At 47.8% G+C, this 20,893-nt stretch overlaps 2 protein-coding genes across 7 annotated transcripts in view; one reads left to right on the top strand and one right to left on the bottom strand.

Annotated features, from left to right (window-relative positions):
- The window catches only part of CATSPERG (cation channel sperm associated auxiliary subunit gamma), a 43,429-nt gene extending 30,586 nt beyond the window's left edge, over positions 1–12,843 (top strand). For all 5 annotated transcript variants that reach the window (XM_079985302.1, XM_079985301.1, XM_079985303.1 and 2 more), the window contains exons 20-30: positions 925–1,052; positions 1,833–1,913; positions 2,178–2,234; positions 3,477–3,633; positions 3,765–3,828; positions 5,414–5,512; positions 6,641–6,739; positions 7,889–7,981; positions 8,391–8,490; positions 9,958–10,084; positions 11,944–12,843. In XM_079985302.1, the coding sequence (XP_079841428.1) occupies positions 925–1,052; positions 1,833–1,913; positions 2,178–2,234; positions 3,477–3,633; positions 3,765–3,828; positions 5,414–5,512; positions 6,641–6,739; positions 7,889–7,981; positions 8,391–8,490; positions 9,958–10,084; positions 11,944–12,074 (1,136 nt within the window). In that variant the 3' untranslated portion in view covers positions 12,075–12,843. The remainder of the gene's footprint in view (positions 1–924; positions 1,053–1,832; positions 1,914–2,177; positions 2,235–3,476; positions 3,634–3,764; positions 3,829–5,413; positions 5,513–6,640; positions 6,740–7,888; positions 7,982–8,390; positions 8,491–9,957; positions 10,085–11,943) is intronic.
- The window catches only part of PSMD8 (proteasome 26S subunit, non-ATPase 8), a 328,475-nt gene that overhangs the window by 40,211 nt on the left and 267,371 nt on the right, over positions 1–20,893 (bottom strand). The window lies entirely within an intron of this gene.

Below are 20,893 nucleotides of genomic sequence, written 5' to 3'. Positions count from 1 at the left end.
AAGGTTTAGTGAGCAGGAAGAGGTGGTGGCAGAGGGCAGTCCAGAAGTAGAGTCAGAAGTGGAGGCTGGAGAGGAGGGAGGGGCAAGAAGCAGAGATGGGTCAGGCTGGTGAAGAAGCCAGGGTGTCTCCCCCTCTTGCTGTGACCAGCTCTCCTCCTCCCATGTCTCCCAGAACCTGAAGAGGGTGGAGCAGAGACAAACAAGTGGAGAAGGCTCAGATTGCTTGGGAAGGACCTGGGGCAGGAAGCAGTGTAGGCCACTGTGGGAAATACAGGGACCTTCAGTCCTTGTAACTGCCTCATTGGGGCAAGATCTAACGGGAAGAGTTGCTGTGCTCCCTAGGCCTGGTCTCTGGAGCTCTTTGTTTCTCTGAATAAAGAGTTAACTTCACTGACACCATGTGAGTTATTACTGACCTGCTCCTGGCACCCCACCCCAGACGGGAGAGGTCTCCAGGAAAACCGTGATCACAGGTTTTCTTCTCAGCAAGATTTATGTTCCATCCCTCTTCAAGGGATCTTATGGTGGGCCACAACAATTCAAAAAACAATAAGAACAAAATGGAATCTACTAGAATAGAATAAATAGAATACAGTCATCCTCTGCCTACTAAATACTAAATCAGATAGAATAGCCATGTGACCCAGTAGACAGACAATAGCCCTCAGCCTGCTCAAAAAGCCTGGTGGAAAATGAGTCTTCTGCTGGTGCCGAAAGATAACCAACTTTGGCATCAGTCAGAGCTCGAAGCAGAGAGTTTTCCATAGCTGGGGTGCTACTGCCAAGAAGTAAGAGGGGATCATATCTCACATGGTTGCTGCATGCCCAGCGAGAAGAATATTCATGGCAAGCACCAACATTCTCTTCCACATGTACATGCCCTATTCTTTTGCATTGGCTGATAGCTTTTTCCTTTTCTTGCAGTGGGGGAGTCAGCAGATGAAAATTCTCTCCAAAACATATGGCTCACTCTCATCTTAGCCCATCCTGAATATATTCATACACATCTACATAGGCAAGAGCTCATCAGCAGAGGTTCAGTACGATATGAGGTAAGGGCCTCTCAAATCCTAGATGATGAAATGAAAAGTCAGAAATGCAGACTTGCTCCGATCAGCATGTTGAAATGTGAGAAACCTGAACCCCATTCTTATTTTGAGACATATTTGAAACTATGCTTGCAAACTTTCGTTTGTGCAAAATTTCTGGCATCTCTGAGTATATGCAGAGTGCCTTTTTGCGAATGTAAAGAAGGCCTACAGATATTTACTTTGTTGCATGCCACCCCAGTTTCTGAGCTTCGTGTGATTCCAGGGGTTCCAGGCGCTTACCCAAGGTTCAGTTTCCTCGGAATGTGACGTCTTTATGTCATATATAGCTTATTTACACACACATACATCCTGAGTCTACGATGGAGGAGCTTATAGCATTGCATCCCAGAAGGTCTTGTTTCTTCCATAACCACATTATATGATTTATAGCCTCTCTTCACCTTAAGGTTCCAGGATGGAATACAAAATATATGTAAAATCACAGGATTATATATCATTAGAACCAATATAAACAACAGCCGGAAATGTCAGTCCTGCTGAGAAGAAGCACCGTGTTATTTAAGGGAGCATCACTGGGAAGCAAACAACAAAGATTCCTGACATGCGCTTAGAGGGTGGCAAGATTTGTTATTATGAGTATTCTTGGCCATCCATTCTGCACCATTGAGTGGCTCACAAGGGGGAAATGCCATTAGAGAGCTGGTTTCTTATTAAAACTGATTCCATTTTAAACTCCTGTTTCTTTTGCACCACTGCATCTCTTCGTCCTCACAACAACAGATAGTAATTCATGACAAAGGTGTTTACCCGTATCAGCAGCTGAGTGGGAAGAACCTTCTGAAGAGTTCTTTTGGCTTAAAGGTAAGAAGGCAGTCTTTGCTGAAGTTCCAGGGTCTTGTCTTCTATCACAAAATTCTTGCTCTTGGGCTAGGATAGGCCACCTGGAGCTGCTTCAGTGTACCAAAGGTGGCACATGAAATCAGTCTCTTGCCACACTGCTTCTTGTTTCTGACCTGTTTCTGATCTTCTTGTTTCTGATCTGTTGAGTTGTACTTCTCTGGTATACAAGTGGCTAGAATTTGCCTTTCCCCTGACATTTGCTTGGCTTGTATTTACTTTCCCCAGGTTGCACACTCGGGAATGAACTGCTACGAGTACACATCCAACGGACCACGGATAAGGGTAAGGGTGGCTTGGATTGCTTGAAGGGAAGAAAATTTCTCTCAATTCTCTCCTCCTGGTAGCAGCCCCGGAGGAGGCAGTTAGCACCTGATACTCAGGATTTCCAGTCTGAATCCTTCCCCACCATGGTACCAGCTTCCTGTACCAATGCTGAAAATTTTTGAAAGCTTGTCTGGGAGAAGCTCGGTAATTCTGGAAAGGCAGCTTGTTTGCCATGAATAATCTTCCTCCGCAGCCTACAGCTGTGGGAATTGTTTAGAGGCGTGGCGGCCACCTTGACCGGCCTTGCTTTTGTTGAGTGGCAAATTAAGCAAGCCATGTTTTTCTTCTTCAGACTGTGGCATAATGTGAGGGGGCCGAGGGGGTCCGTAGTCCCAGGTGCAGAATTCTGAGGGGGCACAACCGGGCGCCCCCATGACAAGGAGCCACAGGGAGGTAAGCCGCACCCAAGCTGTGGTGCCTCTTTCTCCTCATGGTCCGCTAAGGGGTGCTCACCCCTGGGCGGAACTCCTGGCAGCTGGAGTCTGGACTTTTCTGGCCTGCACCACTCCTTCCCCAGGGCCTCCCTTGGCTGAGGCATGTGCCCTGCAGCAGGAGCATAGAAGGAAAGGTGCCCGCTCACCTGGGACCCGCTGGCACCTGCCCTTGTGCTGCACTTGGCATCTCAGCCTGGTCTCCACTGCCCTCCTCCTAGGCCTGCTGTAGCTGCGGCTCTGGTGCTGCTGAGACACCAACCAAGCCAGCCAAGGATCATCAGCCGCCGCTCCCACCAGGGGCTCACTAAGCTGAGGGGGAAAACGCTGTGACCAGCAGACAACCTCCGTGAGGAGCGGCCACTGCAGGGGCACAACAAAGTCTGCCTGTTGCCTCCTGTGTGACACTTTCCAGGAGGTGCAATCCTTGCCTTGCCTTGCCAGAAAAAAATAATCAAAAAAATTCCTGCAGGCCAGACTTCTGTTCCAAGGCAGAGGAGCAGAACTAGTACAAAAATGTGGTGAGTCCTATCGGGTGTATTCTAGGGAACCCTTCATGAAGGTCAAGGTGAAGGTACCTTAGGCATTGACTGAAGGGTCCTCCAAGGAGATGCCTATCCAAATTATCCTCTGCAACATGCAGGGATTCCACAGAAGACACAGAGGTGAAAAGGGGTCCTTTTAAGAGAGGGAGTTTGCAAGCCAGTGTTCTAAAAAAGAAAGAAAGAAAAAAGGCCACTTCTCTTTTCCAATTTACTTGCCCCCACAGGGCAGTTATGTGTCGACTGTCTACATTGGATGTCCCCCAGGCAAGAGGCTAGCTTTTGACATTACTTCCACTAAGAATGAGACTACCGTCAAGAACAAGCGCTACTTTGATTGTATCAAGAAAGACCCTGAGATGCCTTGCTTCTCCTTCAATGATGGTAAGGCTGGGGTGAAGTGGGGTGTCTGGGTGGGTCAGATCTTTGAGGCTCATAGATGAAGTTAATTAAGGAATGATGGATGCCAGGCAGAAGACAGATAGTGATACCACACCTGCTTGATTCATTTGCAGTGTTTTACCCTTCTTTTTTGATCCAAGATATGGTGACAGGAGACTCGGGACGTTTCAATGGAAGGTAAGGGCCGAGCTGTGCTTTTGATGGCATTTTGTCGCTTTGCTGAACTGAAATCAGTGAATCTCCACTGAGCATATTGTTCAAAGGCCAGGGGGAAGCTAAGATGGAGGCACCTAGGTCAATGCCAGGGTACCCGGGCCTTGGGGCCGGTATGACCCAAGACATTTTCGCTGGGGACTTCCAGGTAAAGCTGAAGGCCAATCAGAGGAAGCCCTGTTGTCGCTAGGGAAGGACAGAGAAGACTGTTTCCGGTCCCTTCCATTTTTGTATGTGTTCGAAAACGCATTCCACCCCATGCCCACGTTAATTTTCAAATCTGCATCTAGGTACATGTTTTTAATACATTTTCTCTCAAAATATGCAATTTGATGCATTTTCTTTTTGAACTGAGAACTGCATCGTGAACTCTGGAGAGGTGTGGTATCTGAAAGATAACTTCTGATCTGCACCTTGGTTTGAGTGGTGTTGATTGGGTCAGTATGTATCAAAATGCACCAAGAACATATTCCTCAAGAGTCCCTAGTTGCTATGTGACACCCTTGAAGGCAAGAAAATTGTCTGGCAGGTATACATTTGTACTAACAGTAGACCCCAACTGATCTAGCATCACGGCTAAGGACACGGCCAGGAAACCTCTGCCATGAGCTTAGCTTGGTGGCCAGAGGCAAGTCTTCACTCGATGGGACACACAGGAGATCCATGAATAGGATATCCTAATTTTTTAAAAGGGAAAGGTGCCTGGGAGGATTGTGGTGGCCCACGTACCAGCATGCCCAGAGGAAATGGGTTATTTCGACCCATTTTAATTTGGTTTCAGGCCTAGGAATGGCTCTAAAACTGCCCTGGTTGGCAACCTTTATCAGGCGAGATACAGAAGGAAATGCTCTTGTTGATTTCCCCTGACCTCTCAGTGACTGGTATCCTCTGGGAGTGGGTCCCCGGCTTGTTTGTTGTTTGTTGTGGGGGAGGAAGGGAAAGGAGAACGTTAGCCGCTTTGAGACTCCTTAAAAGGTAAAGGGACCCCTGACCATTAGAGGTCCAGTCGTGGCCGACTCTGGGGTTGCGGCGCTCATCTCGCTTTATTGGCCGAGGGAGCCAGCATACAGCTTCCGGGTCATGTGGCCAGCATGACTAAGCCGCTTCTGGCGAACCAGAGCAGCGCACGGAAACGCCGTTTACCTTCCCGCCGGAGCGGTACCTATTTATCTACTTGCACTTTGAGGTGCTTTCGAACTGCTAGGTTGGCAGGAGCAGGGGCCGAGCAATGGGAGCTCACCCCATCGCAGGTGTTCGAACCGCCGACCTTCTGATCGGCAAGCCCTAGGCTCTGTGGTTTAACCCACAGTGCCACCCACAGTACCCACTCCTTAGGGTAGTGATAAAGGGGGATATCAAATCGAAACTCTTCCTCCTCCTCCTCTTCTTCTTCTTCTTCTTCTTCTTCTTCTTCTTCTTCTTCTTCCAGTAACCTTGCTATGATAGGAGAAATGGCAATTTTGTCCCAGCTGTTTGTGAATGGGTGTGGGGTTTTTTAACTGTTAAAGCTTGTGCAAACTCACCTCCATCTTGCTTATTCTGCTGGCAGCTACATCTTCAGAGTAATTGGTGGGGGACCATTTTCGATAGAAAACATCAGATACTTCAGTGAGGAAGAAATCTTTAACTACAACACAATGAATGGCAGGTGACCACATTTTTTCAGACTCGCACAGTGCCTAGCATTGTGACCGTAGCTGTTTAGTATCTATGTCTTATTCAAATGCAACATTTTTAGTCAGTTTAAAAGACCCCCATTTGGGATCAGTCTTTCCAAGTCTGCGCACCTGGGCATGTGAACATGCCCACGTAAGAAAAGTGCTGGTTTGCCATATGAGAGTGAGAGAGCGCAATTAAATAATCACAGGCTCCTGTGGTCCTCCAACTGCCTATGCACAGAGGAGGCTGATCCTCCAGCCGGTTCACTCCTTCCAGATGATTAAGGTGAAGCGATACCTCAGCAGTGCTAAATGGCCCTACTGCAGAAGCAGCCAATGGCTGCCTTCTCAGAATCGTGGACAGAGGAAACTGTCTCATACTGCAACAGACCATTGGATTATTCAGTCCAGGGACTGGGGACTTGCTGAATTCTGACAACATCTGGAGGGCCACAGGTTCCCCATGCTCTATAGAGCCCACTATTGCCAGTGCACTCTGACTGGCAGTGTCTCCACAGTGTCTAAGGAAGGGGGAATCTTTCCTGGTCCCTTTTCCTGTAACCATTTAACTGGAGATATCAGTGCTCAGACCTGGACCCTTTTGAATATGAGGCATATGCTCTGCCTACTGATCTGTGGCCCCTTGGGTTGTGGCTTACAAACAGCCACTTGTCTGGTCTGTGATGAGAATTGTCTCCACTCTGGGAGATAGAGCAGAGAAATAGCTGTGAGCTGCAGTGCTTTTTTTTTCTTTAAAAAAATGTTTAGGGGTACTCTCATTTTGACTCAAGAAAATCACCATTTTATTGTTCAAATTGGGAAAAATAAATACAGCAAATAGACAAAAGTACAAAGATTCACAAAACGTGTAGGGGTGTGCGTACCCCAGCGTTCCTCCAGAAAAAAAGCACTGGTGAGTTGTAAGAGATTTGATTCCCCCCCTTCTATTTTGAAGCTGATAATGAGCCATAGCTGATGAACATAGGAATGTAAAAGCTGGCAAGGGTGGGTGGGTAACAAAGGGCTATTAAGGATGTGAGTGGCCTGGTAACCACTTTAGGCTTCCTTGCAAAGCTTAGCTGTCTTAATTCATGGTTGATTTCATATTCTCTTTCCAGTGGAACATCAAGTCTGATCTGGCTTAGGGCTGAAATGCACGAAGATAAAGTTGATTCTGAAGGTTTCCATATCCTCTCTCAAGCTGAGTCTGGGATTTTGTAAGGAAACATTTGCTGCGTCTTTGGGTGTGGGTGTCAGTTTCTGATCTAAAACCTCCCAAATTCTTCTTCCCAAATGAAATATGAAATTTGGTCGGCAATAAAACATAAGAAGAGCCATGCTGAATCAGATCAAAGACCTGTCTAGTCCAGCTTCTGATTGTCATGGGGCCAACCAAGTGCTCTTGGCCATTTTCCCACTTGTGCTTTCCAGCAACTGGCATTCAGAGACACATTTGTCTCCAACGGCGGACATATAACATAGCTATTGTGGCTAGTAGCCACTGAATGTCTCCAACGGCGGACATATAACATAGCTATTGTGGCTAGTAGCCACTGAATTTGCCCAATTCCCTTTTAAAACCATCTAAGTCAGTGGACATCATTACATCGGGTGGGAACAAGTTTAACCCTGTGCTGTGTGAAGAAGGCCTTTCTTCTGCCTGTCCTGAATCTTCTAACATTCAGCTTCCTTGGATGTCCACAGGTTCTAGTCGAAACAAAATAAAAAATTTCCTTCCAGTAGCACCTTAGAGAAGAACTAAATTTGTTATTGCTATGAGCTTTCGTGTGCATGTACACTTCTTCAGATACACACGAAAGCACATCCCAATAACAAACTTAGTTGTTCTCTAAGGTGCTACTGGAAGGATTTTTATTATTATTTTGTTTTGACTATGGCAGACCAATACGGATACCTACCTGTCACAAGTTCTAGTGTTATGAGGGAGAAAAACTCTCTGTCCACTTTCTCCAAGCCATGCCCAACTTCATGTCCCTCTTATCATGTCCCTGCCTCTTACTTGTCCTTTTCCCAATTTAAAGAGGCTTAAAAGTTGTAAACTTTCCTCACAGGGAAATTGTTCCAACCCCTAAATCATTTTGGTTATCCTCCTCTAAAAATGTTACGGCTCTACTAGTATCCTTTTTGAGGACATGTGCTTTATTTCCCTTCTATTTCTCTCTTCTTTGGGTCACCTGCCATCTGTAAAAAAGTAAAGGTAAAGGATCCCTGGACAGTTAAGTCCAGTCAAAGGCGACTGGGGTTGTGGCGCTCATCTCCACTTTCAGGCCGAGGGAGCTAGGGACATGAATTGAAACAGCCTACCATGTAAGACATCATAAGGCAAAATGCCTTTCCTCCTGCAGGTGGGTTTGCCAGACGAATTCTCCATGCTATGATATTGTCCCCCAGGGTATGGCTGCTCCTGATTATTTCTTTGTGGTGGAAGTATCAAACAGGTAGGTTTGAGTTTTTAAAATGTGTTTGGTTCATTTTAAAAAGAAATTAATTTACAATTGAACTGAATTATACTGATAAGCTACCTATCAGCCATAATAACTCCTGAGCACAAGTTAAAACAATTCACAATCAAAAGGTGGTGTTCAACTTGAGTTTTACGCAGACTAGACTCATTGAAATTAATGGCCTTACTTAGTCATGGGGATGGGAGAAAGTACCACTCTGAAAGCATGGAGAAGAAACATGGTTTGGAAGGTAGTGGACCAGGAGATGAATGTTGTGAGAAACCAAGAAGAGCCTATGTAAAGATCTAAGCACTGGGACAGCTGTAAACAGCAGTTGACCAAAGCCAAGCTGGCCTGCTCAGACCAGTAGTCAACTGACGTCCTGCCTCTTTTGCTTCCATAGGGGTGTGGACGAATCTACCTACTGTGATTATGCCTTGGAGTTCATTATCCATGTCCATGGCTTGCGCCTCAGCCCCACCCGGGCCATCTTTCTCTTGAAGGTAACAGCCGCCGTGCCTTGAGCATCTTCATTCTTGACATCAGGGTCAACACCATGCAAGTCTCCCTGTAGAGGGCATATATGAAGTGCCACACTTGAAAAAGCGCCCCCCCCCCAGCCATCTAGTCATGACAGACCCCCTATACTTCAGGGGGGCTCTGGTGATGGCCAGCTTCATGTGGAATAAAGTGGCCCTATGGATACCCAAGTTCAAAGTCCTTCAAACTCCTTCAAAGTCCCACCAGGACCACATGACACCGGTTCTGAGAGATCTGCATTGGCAGTACGTTTCTGAGCGCGATTCAAAGTGTTGGTGCTGACCTTTAAAGCCCTAAACGGCCTCGGTCCTGTATACCTGAAGGAGCGTCTCCACCCCCATCGTTCTGCCCGGATACTGAGATCCAGCGCCGAGGGCCTCCTGGCAGTTCCCTCATTGCGAGAAGTGAGGCTACAGGGAACCAGACAGAGGGCCTTCTCGGTAGTGGCACCTACCCTGTGGAACGCCCTCCCATCAGATGTCAAAGAGATAAACATCTACCTGACATTCAGAAGACATCTTAAGGCAGCCGTGTTCAGGGAAGTTTTTAATATGTAACGCTGTATTGTTTTTAACACTTGATTGGGAGCTGCCCAGAGTGGCTGGGGAAACTCAGCCAGATGGGCGGGGTATAAATAATAAATTATTATTATTATTATTATTATTATTATTATTATTACTACTACTACTTCAGGCTATAAAGATGAGAACCAGCTGTGCTTGTAGCATAGCACCGCAGAAGACTGAATGAAGGCAGTATGCCTCTGAAAACCAGTTGCTGGGAATCACAAATGGGGCAAATGCTATTGTCTTGCCTGGGGGCTTCTCATTGCCAGCTGTTTGGCCAAAGTGAGTATAGAATTGTTCTTCTCACCATGGGATCTCCCTGGGAAGCCCGCAAGCAAGCATAAGAGTTGCCTCCCCACTTGTGATTCAAAGCAAATGGTATTCAGCGGCTGGTTGCCTCCAACAGTGGAGGTAGAAGGTAGCCGCCGTGACCAGTACCCACTGACAGCCTTATCCTGCATAAATTTCCCTACCCTGTTTTAAAGTTGGTGGCCATCAGTATGTCTTGAGCAAGTGAATTCTGCCGTGGGAACAAATGCCATAGTTCTTACCACGCTTTGTGCCGTTTAGGAAAAGGGAAGCAGAATGGCAGGGAGTGAGAATAGCTGGCCGAACCCAAACAGAAACAATCGTTCTAGGAGGGAGGATACACTGCAACACCCTTGTTGCTGATCCCATTGGTTTTATCTTTTGCTAGCCTGAATAACCTTCATCCGCAGAAGGGAATGAACATTTGTGTGCAGTCCCACATTCCTTTCTTGCTCTCTCTCCTATCAATTTTTGAGGTTTCTGTTCACATACAGGTATTGCTAACAATTAGGAATTAACAACCACCTTCTCTCTTTCCCCCCTCTCCGCTCCAAGGTTACAGTAGCCATCATCCTTGGCTTGCTTCTTCTATACATAGTGGTTTACATCACGGGCCCCTTGGCCAAGGCCTTATTCAACAAAACATTCCGGAGATTGGAGGAAGCTTTAGCTATGCGAATAGGTGAGTTGGCAACAAGCAGGGGCACTAAGGAGGACAAAACCTCCTTGAGACTTCTGTTAGGGAACCATCTGATAGGGAAAATGTGATCTCTTAGCAGGAAGGCCAATTTTGGTTTGCCTTACGGACTTAGGTCTCCCAGTCCCATCAACATGGGAAGATGTCACACACAAGTTTATTAAATTTGTGAGGTCCATGCCTTTACACAAAATACCATAAAACATTATTAAAAAATAAACAATAAAATTATAAAAATAAGCTAAAATTCATGCCATGCTGTCCCAGCAAAGGAAACTACCCAAAAACCCCCCACCAATCAGGAAAGAAGATACAGCAACAGGTTAGGAGAGCAATGGGAGGGACCTCACCATTTCATCCAGGAACCATACCCTAGTTTTCATAGCCTTCACCACAAAAACCGCTACCACGTGAGAAATCCGTGGATCAGCGTCCACCAGTAAAAACTTTACTTGGTCCTCAGAGTTGCCTATTGATATGGGAATAGTTTGTAACATCGCATCCCTGAAGGCCGAATAGATGGGACAATACAACATGTAATGTGTGAGATCCTCTTTGGTTCTCATATGACAAGGACATATACGCTGCTCTACTGGGATTTTTGCATATCTGCCTGACAGATAGGCCGTAGGAATGGTTTGAAAACGGGCCATGGTGAAGGCTCTCCGAAGGGTAAGATTGGTGATATTCGCCAAGTAATTGGCGCAGATTTTGACTGTTTTCAGTCGGGGAAACCAGTGGGAGGACCCTGGGTTCTGTATTTTTGTGATTTCTAACCGGGCGTCTCTCTCCAGGATCCATTCCCGAACTTTGTCCGGGCTCCACAGTTTAAGAGTATTAAACTCCGGTAGGGTGTATCTAACCAGGATCTCAGATAGGTTTTGACGCCAAGTGGTGTTCTTTTGAAGAGATACAAAGGCTTGTTTGGCCAATAAGGTGTTTGAAGTGTTTGCAAGGTTGATGTAAAATCGTAGGAATCTTAAGTGGGCCCTGGCAGACACAGAGGGTAATCCAACCTCCACCCTCAAGAAAGCTGCTGGGGTTCCTTGAGGAAGGCCTAGAATCCTCTTGAGATAATAATTTTGCAAAATTTCAAGCCGTTCCAACAGCCTCTGGTTCCACCCCCAGAGTTCTATCCATGGGAAGATGTCATTTGTATCTTGAGGAGGCAGGGATATGGCTAATCCTAACTCACCAAGAGGGGAGAGGAGAGGAGGCTGATGGAACACATCAAGAAAGGTGTTTGAAAAGGGGTGAGGGGCTGCTGGCTCTGCAGGCGAGGGGTGACATAGCTGGGCTTCAGAGCGTGTTTCCCCACAAGGTTGCTGCAGAAAGAATGTAGTTGGTCAAGGGAGCTGTGGACTCAAAAAGGTTGAGAACCTTTGCCCTAAACTGTTGGAATGGTTTTAAAGGTCATATTCAGTGTAGGAGAGGTTGGGCTAGTGCAAACAGGAATGAAGTAGAAAGAGTGAACAATCTCCTGTCAGTTGTGGATTTTTGAGGAGACCCTCATGGGAGCCATTGGTGACCCTTGGCCTATGGTCACCTAATGATTTAGCTCAACTGTACTAGGCCAGGCAGGCACACTTTCACAGATGCCGTACCAGGCCTGCCTCCCTCTTTTTTTGCTTTGCTAGTCCAAAAACTGGGACTAAGCATGCTCCATGGAACCAGTTTAACAGTCAACGTATTTTTATTTTTTTTATTTTTTCATTTTGTTTTTTTTTTATTATAACAGTCAACGTATTGAGCCTCTCAGCTTCTTGTGAGTTACATCACCAGCTATTTCTGGAACCATTTGAATCTCTCTCTCTCTCTCTCTCTCTCTCTCTCTCTCCTGCCAGAATCCAGCCTCACCTTCTCATCTTCATTCACCAGTCAAGGATCCCTGCAGCACTTGGCCTCTGAACTCAGCGGGATCAGTTCACCACAATCACAATCCCCAAAAGGGCCTCCCCAGTCAAAAACGCACTAATGTCAGCTACAGCTTCCAGGCCCTTTCTGCCATTAGCCCTGCACTGTGTCTGGGTGAACCATCCCTCTGTCATTCTCCTTCCTCTGATGAGCTTGCAAAGGGCTCCTCTTTGCTTGCAGCGTCCTGACACGGAGGAAACAACAGCCACCTTGGACATAACAACCGAATGACATCTGAATCACGAAGCTTTTTTAAAAAACACAAAACACGATGGTCTGTGAGCAAGTTGTTCAGTTGGCCCATTTGCAAGATGCATGGGAACCATTCCAGAAATCTGTGTCAGTAAAACCACTAAGACCAGTTGGAGGGAGATATCCAGAGACTACCCAGTTTCAACTATATCACCCTAGGCAGCACCTTTTTGCTATTCCTCAAACCCCTTTAGTGATCTCAAGTCACTATGTAATGTATTCCATTGTCCTGATGCTTTCTCAGCTGCTGTGTCTCATCCTGACGCTAGAAAGCAGCTGCAGAATTAAACCGGACAGGCTAACTTAACCAAAAAACCTGATTGATCCACCTTACACATGACAAGTGCCTGATCCTGTACATGAAACTCCAGGCCTGTTTTCAGCTTAACATCTGCCTGTGTAGAGGCAGTTTGTGAATGAATGGAAAGCCGTTGCACCTTTCCCCAGTCATTTCTTTAAAAAGGAGGCAGATAATCCTTTTTACCAATTTTCTTATCTGTCCACTTAATGTTGTTGTTAGTTTTTGATGGTCATTCCAAGACGTTACATGGTTCATTAAACATTTGATTGCTGTGCAATTTGTTTGGTAACGAGTATCTTTTGTCCTCCAGTGAGTGCAGAACATAAAGGTGGAAAGTCATCAACTTCTCATTGCACAGGTCTGACCTATGAGCATGTATTGACACACACAGAGACACCCCAGTCAGGACAGGAGCAAGGATCCCCCCCCCCCCAGTGCACTCCCACAAGGACTGAGCAATCCATGAATTTAAAAGCATGCAAGTTTCATTTTATAGGCAAATTCTTGGGGATCAGGAAACTGCAAGAGGAATAACTTGCAAGGTGGAAGAGGATAAAGAGGGGAGAATATCAGGCTCAGTTTGCATTTTCTCCCTCCTTGTAATCTGGTATTAAAATGGAGAGAAGAAGGAATCATGCAGAAGTTCTGAGAGCAGCTCTGTCTCTCACAAGGGGCTCTAAATTCATCTTTGCTGACCTCTGAAACCTGCTCAGGACAGAGGCTGCCTGCATGCCATACATTTAAATCACACAACGTCCCTAAAATAATTCTGGGAACCATAGCTTTTAAAGGGTGCTGGGAATCTAGCTTTGTGAGGGGTAAGCTGCAGTATGTGGACTGAGAACTCCCAGAAGTGCAAGCTGGATTTCGAAGGGGCAGAGGAACCAGAGACCAAATTGCAAGCATGCGCTGGACTGTGGAGAAAGAGAGTTCCAGAAAAACATCTACTTCTGCTTCATTGACTACGCAAAAGCCTTTGACTGTGTCGACCACAGCAAACTATGGCAAGTTCTTAAAGAAATGGGAGTGCCTGATCACCTCATCTGTCTCCTGAGAAATCTCTGTGTGGGACAAGAAGCTACAGTTAGAACTGGATATGGAACAACTGATTGGTTCAAAATTGGGAAAGGAGTATGGCAAGGCTGTATATTGTCTCCCTGCTTAATTAACTTATATGCAGAATTCATCATGCGAAAGAGCGCGCACCCCTCCGCTGCCTCTGCCATTGCAGCAGCCCAAGGTGAGGCGAGTGAGATCGGCCGTCCAGCAAAGCAGTGGGCTGCGCTCACTGACTGATAGTTCTGGCTGCGGGATGGCCCAGCTGACTTTCCAAGGGGATATTTTCCATTTTTTTCCAAGTCTGGGACACATTGCATGCAAGGACTGTGGTCATTTAAAAGTCTTTGAAGCTGCACCAGAATCAGCGTTTGGTGTGGGGAACAAAACCTAAACCTGGAGGGAGGGAGGGAAGCCTGACCCGGCTCCCTCCCTCCCTCCCTCTGGGAAAAGGCCCCGAGTGGCTGCCTTGGCCTCTGCCACCCTCAGCTGTGGGGATACTCAGCTCCTTGGAGCCCCGGCTGAAGCCACGCACCACCATGCCACGGCAGAAATACGGCAGGCTCTTCATGGCACCCACTGTCAGCATCGCCCCTTGAGCCAGTGCACCAACTGGACTCATGCACTTCAACCCCGACTCGGCTAGGCGAGCTCGGTAGCACTGCCAGCGACCACCTTTCTCACAGGGACAGGTCACCGTGCTGTGGACTCACAGCTTAGAGCTGAGAGCACCGGATTCACTTGCACAATAATACAGTCGTTGCGCAGCAGAGTTTTGCAGAGTCTTGCAGAGTATAAACCACTCGGAGAGCAGCTCTGTAGAATATCTTCCTTTTATTCTATAGCTACAACTATGATACAAAACTATATACAGAGCTAAAGGATCAATGCTACACTGAGAGTCTGCAGCTGCTCTTAGCAGCAACATTATCTCTAGACACGATCTCTAACACTCACTCTCTCTCCGATACACTGACTGACTCACTCGCTGGCTGATTCACTCACTGACTAAGTAGAAAGCAGAACATTGCTCTTCCTCTCTGTAGAATCAGCAGACTCCTCAGGAGATTCTTGGATATGGGAGGGGTGAAATCTCCTCACCCACGAGCCAAGCAAAGCCCCACACGGCCATGGCGGAGGCCGGATCCTGTTCCCATGGCAGCAGTAGGCGGGCGAGCGCCACGCTTGGAAGGACTTTCTGTGGTGAGGAGAGAGCGGGGACCCAAGGCAACGAGGCTGGCTGGCAGGCAGAAGCACGTATGTGCAGCCCACTCCGGCCGCAGGCTCCGCCCAGAATGTGTGCAGCGGCCAACGAACACGCGCTGTGCCGGTACGGAAGAGGCGGGGCCTCGTGCTGTGTCACAGGAGGCTGCGTCCCCTTCTGTGGGGAGGGAGGAGGAGCAACGGCAGAAGGGGCGCCTCTGCTCACCGGCTCCCTCTCCTCCTTCGCCACAACCATATCCGGCGTATAAGATGACCCCCGACTTTGGAGAAGATTTTCCTGGGTTAAAAAGTAGTCTTATACGCCGGAACATACGGTAAATGTGCAAAGGATTCTTTTAAAGCAGTAGTATTTATTCATTAGCTGTCTAAATGCAACTAGAGATTATACTTTAAGTGGGATCGTGCTTTAATTCTAAGTATCCTTGCTCAAAGGATTGGACTTTGCAGCTGGATACTAAAACTTGCAGGGACTCGGGTGGCGCTGTGGGTTAAACCACAGGGCCTATTACTTGCTGATCAGAAGGTCGGCGGTTCGAATCCCCGCGACTGGGTGAGCTCCCGTTGCTCGGTCCCTGCTCCTGCCGACCTAGCAGTTCGAAAGCATGACAAAGTGCAAGTAGATAAATAGGTACCGCTCTGGCGGGAAGGTAAACGGCGTTTCCGTGCGCTGCTCTGGTTCGCCAGAAGCGGCTTAGTCATGCTGGCCACCTGACCCGGAAGCTGTACGCCGGCTCCCTCGGCCAGTAAAGCGAGATGAGCACCGCAACCCCAGAGTTGATCACGACTAGACCTAATGGTCAGGGGTCCCTTTACCTTCACCTTTTTTACTAAAACCTGCCAGGGAAGGCTAGCCACAGTTTATAGAATGCAGAGGCTTCTTCGCCCCATTACCTCCAATCCAGCTAGATAGCAGCTAGACAACAAATCCCACACAAACCCTGGACTAATACTTTCTCCAAAGTATTTTTAGTTCCATACCCATTCCAAAGGAACTCAGCAGTACAGCTCTGCCCCTCTTACTGTGCAGAGTGAATTAGGTCCAGTGGTGCCTCGCAAGACGAAAAGAATCCATTCCGCGAGTCTCTTTGTCTAGCGGTTTTTTCGTCTTGCGAAGCAAGCCCATTAGCGGATTAGCGCTATTAGCGGCTTTTAGCGGCTTAGCGGCTTAGCGGATAAGCGGCCTAGAAAAAGGGGGGGGGGAGGGAAAAAAAGTCGGAAAAACTCGCAAGACATTTTCGTCTTGCAAAGCAAGCCCATAGGGAAATTCGTTTTGCGAAGCGCCTCCAAAACGGAAAACCCTTTCGTCTAGCGGGTTTTCCGTCTTGCAAGGCATTCGACTTGTGGGGCACCACTGTAAATCCTTATAAAGAGCCATTTCCCCTAGAAAGAGAGGCACTGCCTCCCCCCCCCCAGTCTTCCTCATTCCTGATTTTTCTACTCTACCCAACTACCCTTGTTTCAGAATTTATGAAACACACACTATTTATTTATTTACTTGCTTGCTTACTACACTTGCATTGGGCATGGAGCCTTGAGGGTGCTGGAACTATGATTTAGAGTGGTGTGCGAGAAGCAAGAGGAGCGTTGAACTTTGACCTTGCACAGATCACCGCTGAAACTTGAGACCCCCAAGGTCCACAACTGCTAATTGTTGTCCATCCTTGAGTGGTTCTCAAAACGTGCTGTATCAAGAAGCTTTTGCCAATTAACACATCTCCAAGCTATTAACAAGTCCATGGCTCTGAACAGCTATTGCCTCAGGCAACGTACACTTATGACTCTACTTACAGATATCAGATAAGAAAGCCCAGGACAATATGGATAAAGTATTAAGGAAGTTGCATTTCCTTAAAACTAGTTTTTTTAAATTAAAAAAATGCAGTTTTTAAGATCTGTGCTACTATGTTAATCCACTAGAGGGCAGTCTGCACCCGTTGCAAACACCAAATCATTTACTCCTGATCTTGACTGCATTGTAGGAAATAATTTATTTTGCAAGCATTAACAAGAAAACAAGAGAAAAAGAAATTTCCCCAAGAGTGAAGGGAGCTATAAATGTATCTGATTGCCAAAACTTCTGATAGGTGACAGGGAGGGCTTTTTTAAAGCCAGAACTCAGTTCTGGCACCTCTCAGGTGGGCACCATTGCCATTATAAGAGAACAAGGCAGGTGTTTATGGTGAGTTCTGGCACCTCTTTTTCTAGAAAAATAGCACTGGTGACAGGCACTTCTTTTTCCTGAAGTGAAATAGAGAATTTGCTTCACACATACAACTGAGAGTCCCATTCTCAGGGGCAGCCCATGAGGCGAGGTGAAGCATTGGCCTCAGGCAGCAGATCCAACCCCCTTCTGTACTGTCTCTCATGAGCTTTGCAAGCAATATCAAAGTGTATCTGATGAGCACTCTTCAACAGTGGGTAGTTAGAGATTGCAACATGTGGAAACCAATTTTTGCTTCAATTTTGTGTCTCCTCACATCATGCTATGCCAAACCATAGCTTAGTGTGAGCGTGGGTGCCCCAAGTAGAGGAAGGGCTGTAGTTCAGTGACAGAGCACTTGTGTGCTGGTCCCAGGGGGGTTACCGTGCGCCATGGTCTGAGTCCGGTCCTGGGTCGAGGGTCTGGAGGCTGTCTGTCAAGTCGAAGCGGGGTCCAAGGCAAGGAGTCGGGCGTGGTCAGGAACTCCAGAAGAGCAGGTCAGGGTGCTGGCAGGAACAGGTTTCCAATGATGTTGCTCCTGCAACCTGGGACTGGGCTGACTGGCCTTTATTTCCTCTGAGGCCAGGGGCGGTCCTGGCCCACAGGTGACTCGCCTCTCCTGGCCTGGAGGCGAGCACTCCTCCTGCGGGAACTTAGTTCCCTCCACCCCTCTGCCCTGAGCCTTTGCAGCTCAGGAGAGGCTGGAGAGTCACCGGACCCAGAGGCAACCTCCTCTTCCCTTGCCGGGGCTGAGAGTGGAGCACCTGCAGGCAATGGGTCCTCCATCACCTCCGGAGCCAGAGCGGATTCAGCTGGTGTCTGCTCCTGAGGATCCAGCACAGGTGAGGACCCTTCAGGCTCAGGCCCCAGCCCTGGCTCAGCTGGTTCTGGAGGCGGGGACTCCTGTGCAGGCTGGGATCCCTCAGATTCAGCCTCCGAGTCTGAATCCCAGGCCATCACACTAGGGCTGTGAGACACTCCTTGTCTGAAACCCCAGAAAGCTTCTGCCAGTCAGTGTAGACAGTACTGAGTTAGATGGACCAATGGTCTGACTCAGTGTAAGGCAGCTTCCAGTGATCTTTCTGCTGCTGCACAGCCATGAGCTAACCTGTCTCTTGCTCCAGATGACTAATGAAGGTAGGTCAGCTATTGCAGGACCATGGAGAGCTCCAAATGAGCAACTTGCTCCCATGTGGGCTGGAGGTGAACCAAGGCCTCCTGAGCCTCTGAATGCAGCCTGCCTCTGAGGACTGGAGGTGTTTTTTTTGTTTTTTTAAGGACCAACCTTCTGGCCTGAAGATGTGCACTTCACTCCATGATCTCCTGCATGCTGTACTCGTTCTGCTGTTTGACTGGAGTAATATTACTACTACTACTACTACTACTACTACAGTGGTGCCCCGCAAGACGAATGCCTCGCAAGACGAAAAACCCGCTAGATGAAAGGGTTATCCGTTTTTCAAGGCGCTTCGCAAGACGAATTTCCCTATGGGCTTGCTTCGCAAGACGAAAACGTCTTGCGAGTCTTGCGAGTTTTTCCCCTTTCCCCCCCTTTTTCTAAGCCGCTTATCCGCTAAGCCGCTAAGCCGCTAAAAGCCGCTAATAGTGCTAATCCGCTAAGCCGCTAATAGGGATGCTTCGCAAGATGAAAAAACCGCTAGACGAAGAGACTCGCAGAACGGATTATTTTCGTCTTGCGAGGCACCACTGTACTACCACCACTAGTACAGTGGTACCTCGGGATGTGAACGGGATCCGTTCCGGAGCCCCGTTTGCATCCTGAATGGAATGTAAGATGCAACGGCGCACCTGCGCGCGCGCAGGTCACGTTTTGCCACTTCCAAGCATGCACGTGACGTCATTTTGAGCGTCTGCGCATGTGCGAGTGGCAAAACCCGGAAGTAACGCGCTCTAGACTTTGTTGGCTGGAATATGTCCTTGAATTGGGATCCTGTTCCTTGCATGCCTGGATGGAGACTGAAGCATTGTGTGTGGGGAGGTGCTGAAATCTCTTTTGCCTGGCTGGAATATAGGAAAGTAAAAGAGTCACATCCGTTACTCTGCTTACTTTTGTATAGGCTTCCTCAATCTCGGCTCTCCAGATGTTTTGAGACTACAATTCCCATCATCCCTGACCACTGGTCCTGCTAGCTAGGAATCATGGGAGTTGTAGGCCACAAACATCTGGAGGGCTGAGGTTGAGGAAGCCTGGTTTTGTCTCTGGCCCTGTCCACTACTCTGCTCCCCTCCTCAATCATTGGCATGCAACCCCTGGAATGCTGACCATGTGGAAATGCAGCCCTTTGACTGAAGAAGGTTTGATATCCTATAGAGCAGTGCTTCCCAAACAGGTCTCCAGCTGTTGCTGGACTACAACTCCCACCACCCCCAGCTAGCAGGACCAGTGGTCAGGGATGATGGGAACTGTAGTCCTAAAACAGCTGGAGATGCAAGTCTGGGAAATGCTGCTATAGAGCAGGCATAGGCAACCTCGGCCTTCCAGATGTTTTGGGACTACAATTCCCATCATCCCTGACCACTGGTCCTGTTAGCTAGGGATCATGGGAGTTGTAGTCCCAAAACATCTGGAGGGTTGAGGTTGCCTATGCCTGCTATAGAGTAACATCTGTGATCCCTGGGAGCTCTCCGGGGTCCTGCAGGTTCTGCTATCTGACCCAGGCTGCTCAGTTCCCTGCGATCTGCTGCTTGCTTGCATACATGTTCTGTTCATGAACCGTTACTCTGTAGGCTTGATCCATCCTGGTAGAAGGCACACTGCTACTCTAGCCCCAGTGCAGAGCCCAGCATTATTACTTTAGATCTGTTCCAAGAGTAAAGCTCTCTGGGTGGTGACTCCACCCTTCTCAGGGCTTTTCTGTTTCTTGCATCCAACTGCAGCCTAGATCTCACTGACAAGATCTCTCAGAGCTGGCTCTGGCTCTGTGGGCCTTGGTTTTTATCTCTCGGCAGCAGTGCTGAATCTTCGCTGGCAGATAGCGGCACCGCCGGCCCTGGAGACCCAAAGTGAGAGAGGGAGGTTTCTCCATTCAGTAAACCCTTTCAAGGGCCAGCTCCTTTTCATCGTTGGTTGCCATTTATTAATCCGCAGCAGTTCCTAGAGAGATAAAGGGCCTGGGAAGTGCCTTTCAGACAGCCCTCTGGTAGCTCCTTTTTAGTCTCCTTTTCAGCTAGAATTACGAAGGTCTTAACTCCCCAAAGGAGGAGAGAAGAGAGAGAAAGTGAGAGGAAGCAGAGATAAAGGACACCAAGTCTGCATTGCATAATTCTGTCCACTAGTACTCCACAATTCCTCCAGGGCCGATGGCCACCAGATCAGAACTTTTAATCAAGACAGGGTCATTAATATTGCTGTTGGATGTGGAGTCTAAAAGACGAATCCAGAGAAGGACGAGGAGAATTTCCAGGGAGCTCTGGGCTGGTGGCAACAAGTGACCCACTCCCCTCCCGCTTCTGCCCATGATAGATACTTCCTTCTCAAAGCAAACAGGCTAAAGTTTAATTTGACTACTCAGTAAGTGCCAGTAATTCAGTGTTAAGGGGCCACCTGCTTATCTGTTTACACTATTTCTGGTACTGGTGTGTTCTGTTGTAAATTATGGCTCAACATAAATAAGAGATATGCAGATGACACAACCTTGATGGCAGAAAGTGAGGAGGAATTAAAGAACCTTTTAATGAAGGTGAAAGAGGAGAGCGCAAAATATGGTCTGAAGCTCAACATCAAAAAAAGGAAGATCATGGCCACTGGGCCCATCACCTCCTGGCAAATAGATGGAGAAGAAATGGAGGCAGTGAGAGATTTTACTTTCTTGGGCTCCGTGATCAC

The sequence above is a fragment of the Podarcis cretensis genome (assembly GCF_951804945.1).
Source record: "Podarcis cretensis genome assembly, chromosome: 8".
NCBI lineage: Eukaryota > Metazoa > Chordata > Lepidosauria > Squamata > Lacertidae > Podarcis > Podarcis cretensis.
This window is presented reverse-complemented; position numbering and strand designations above follow the sequence as displayed.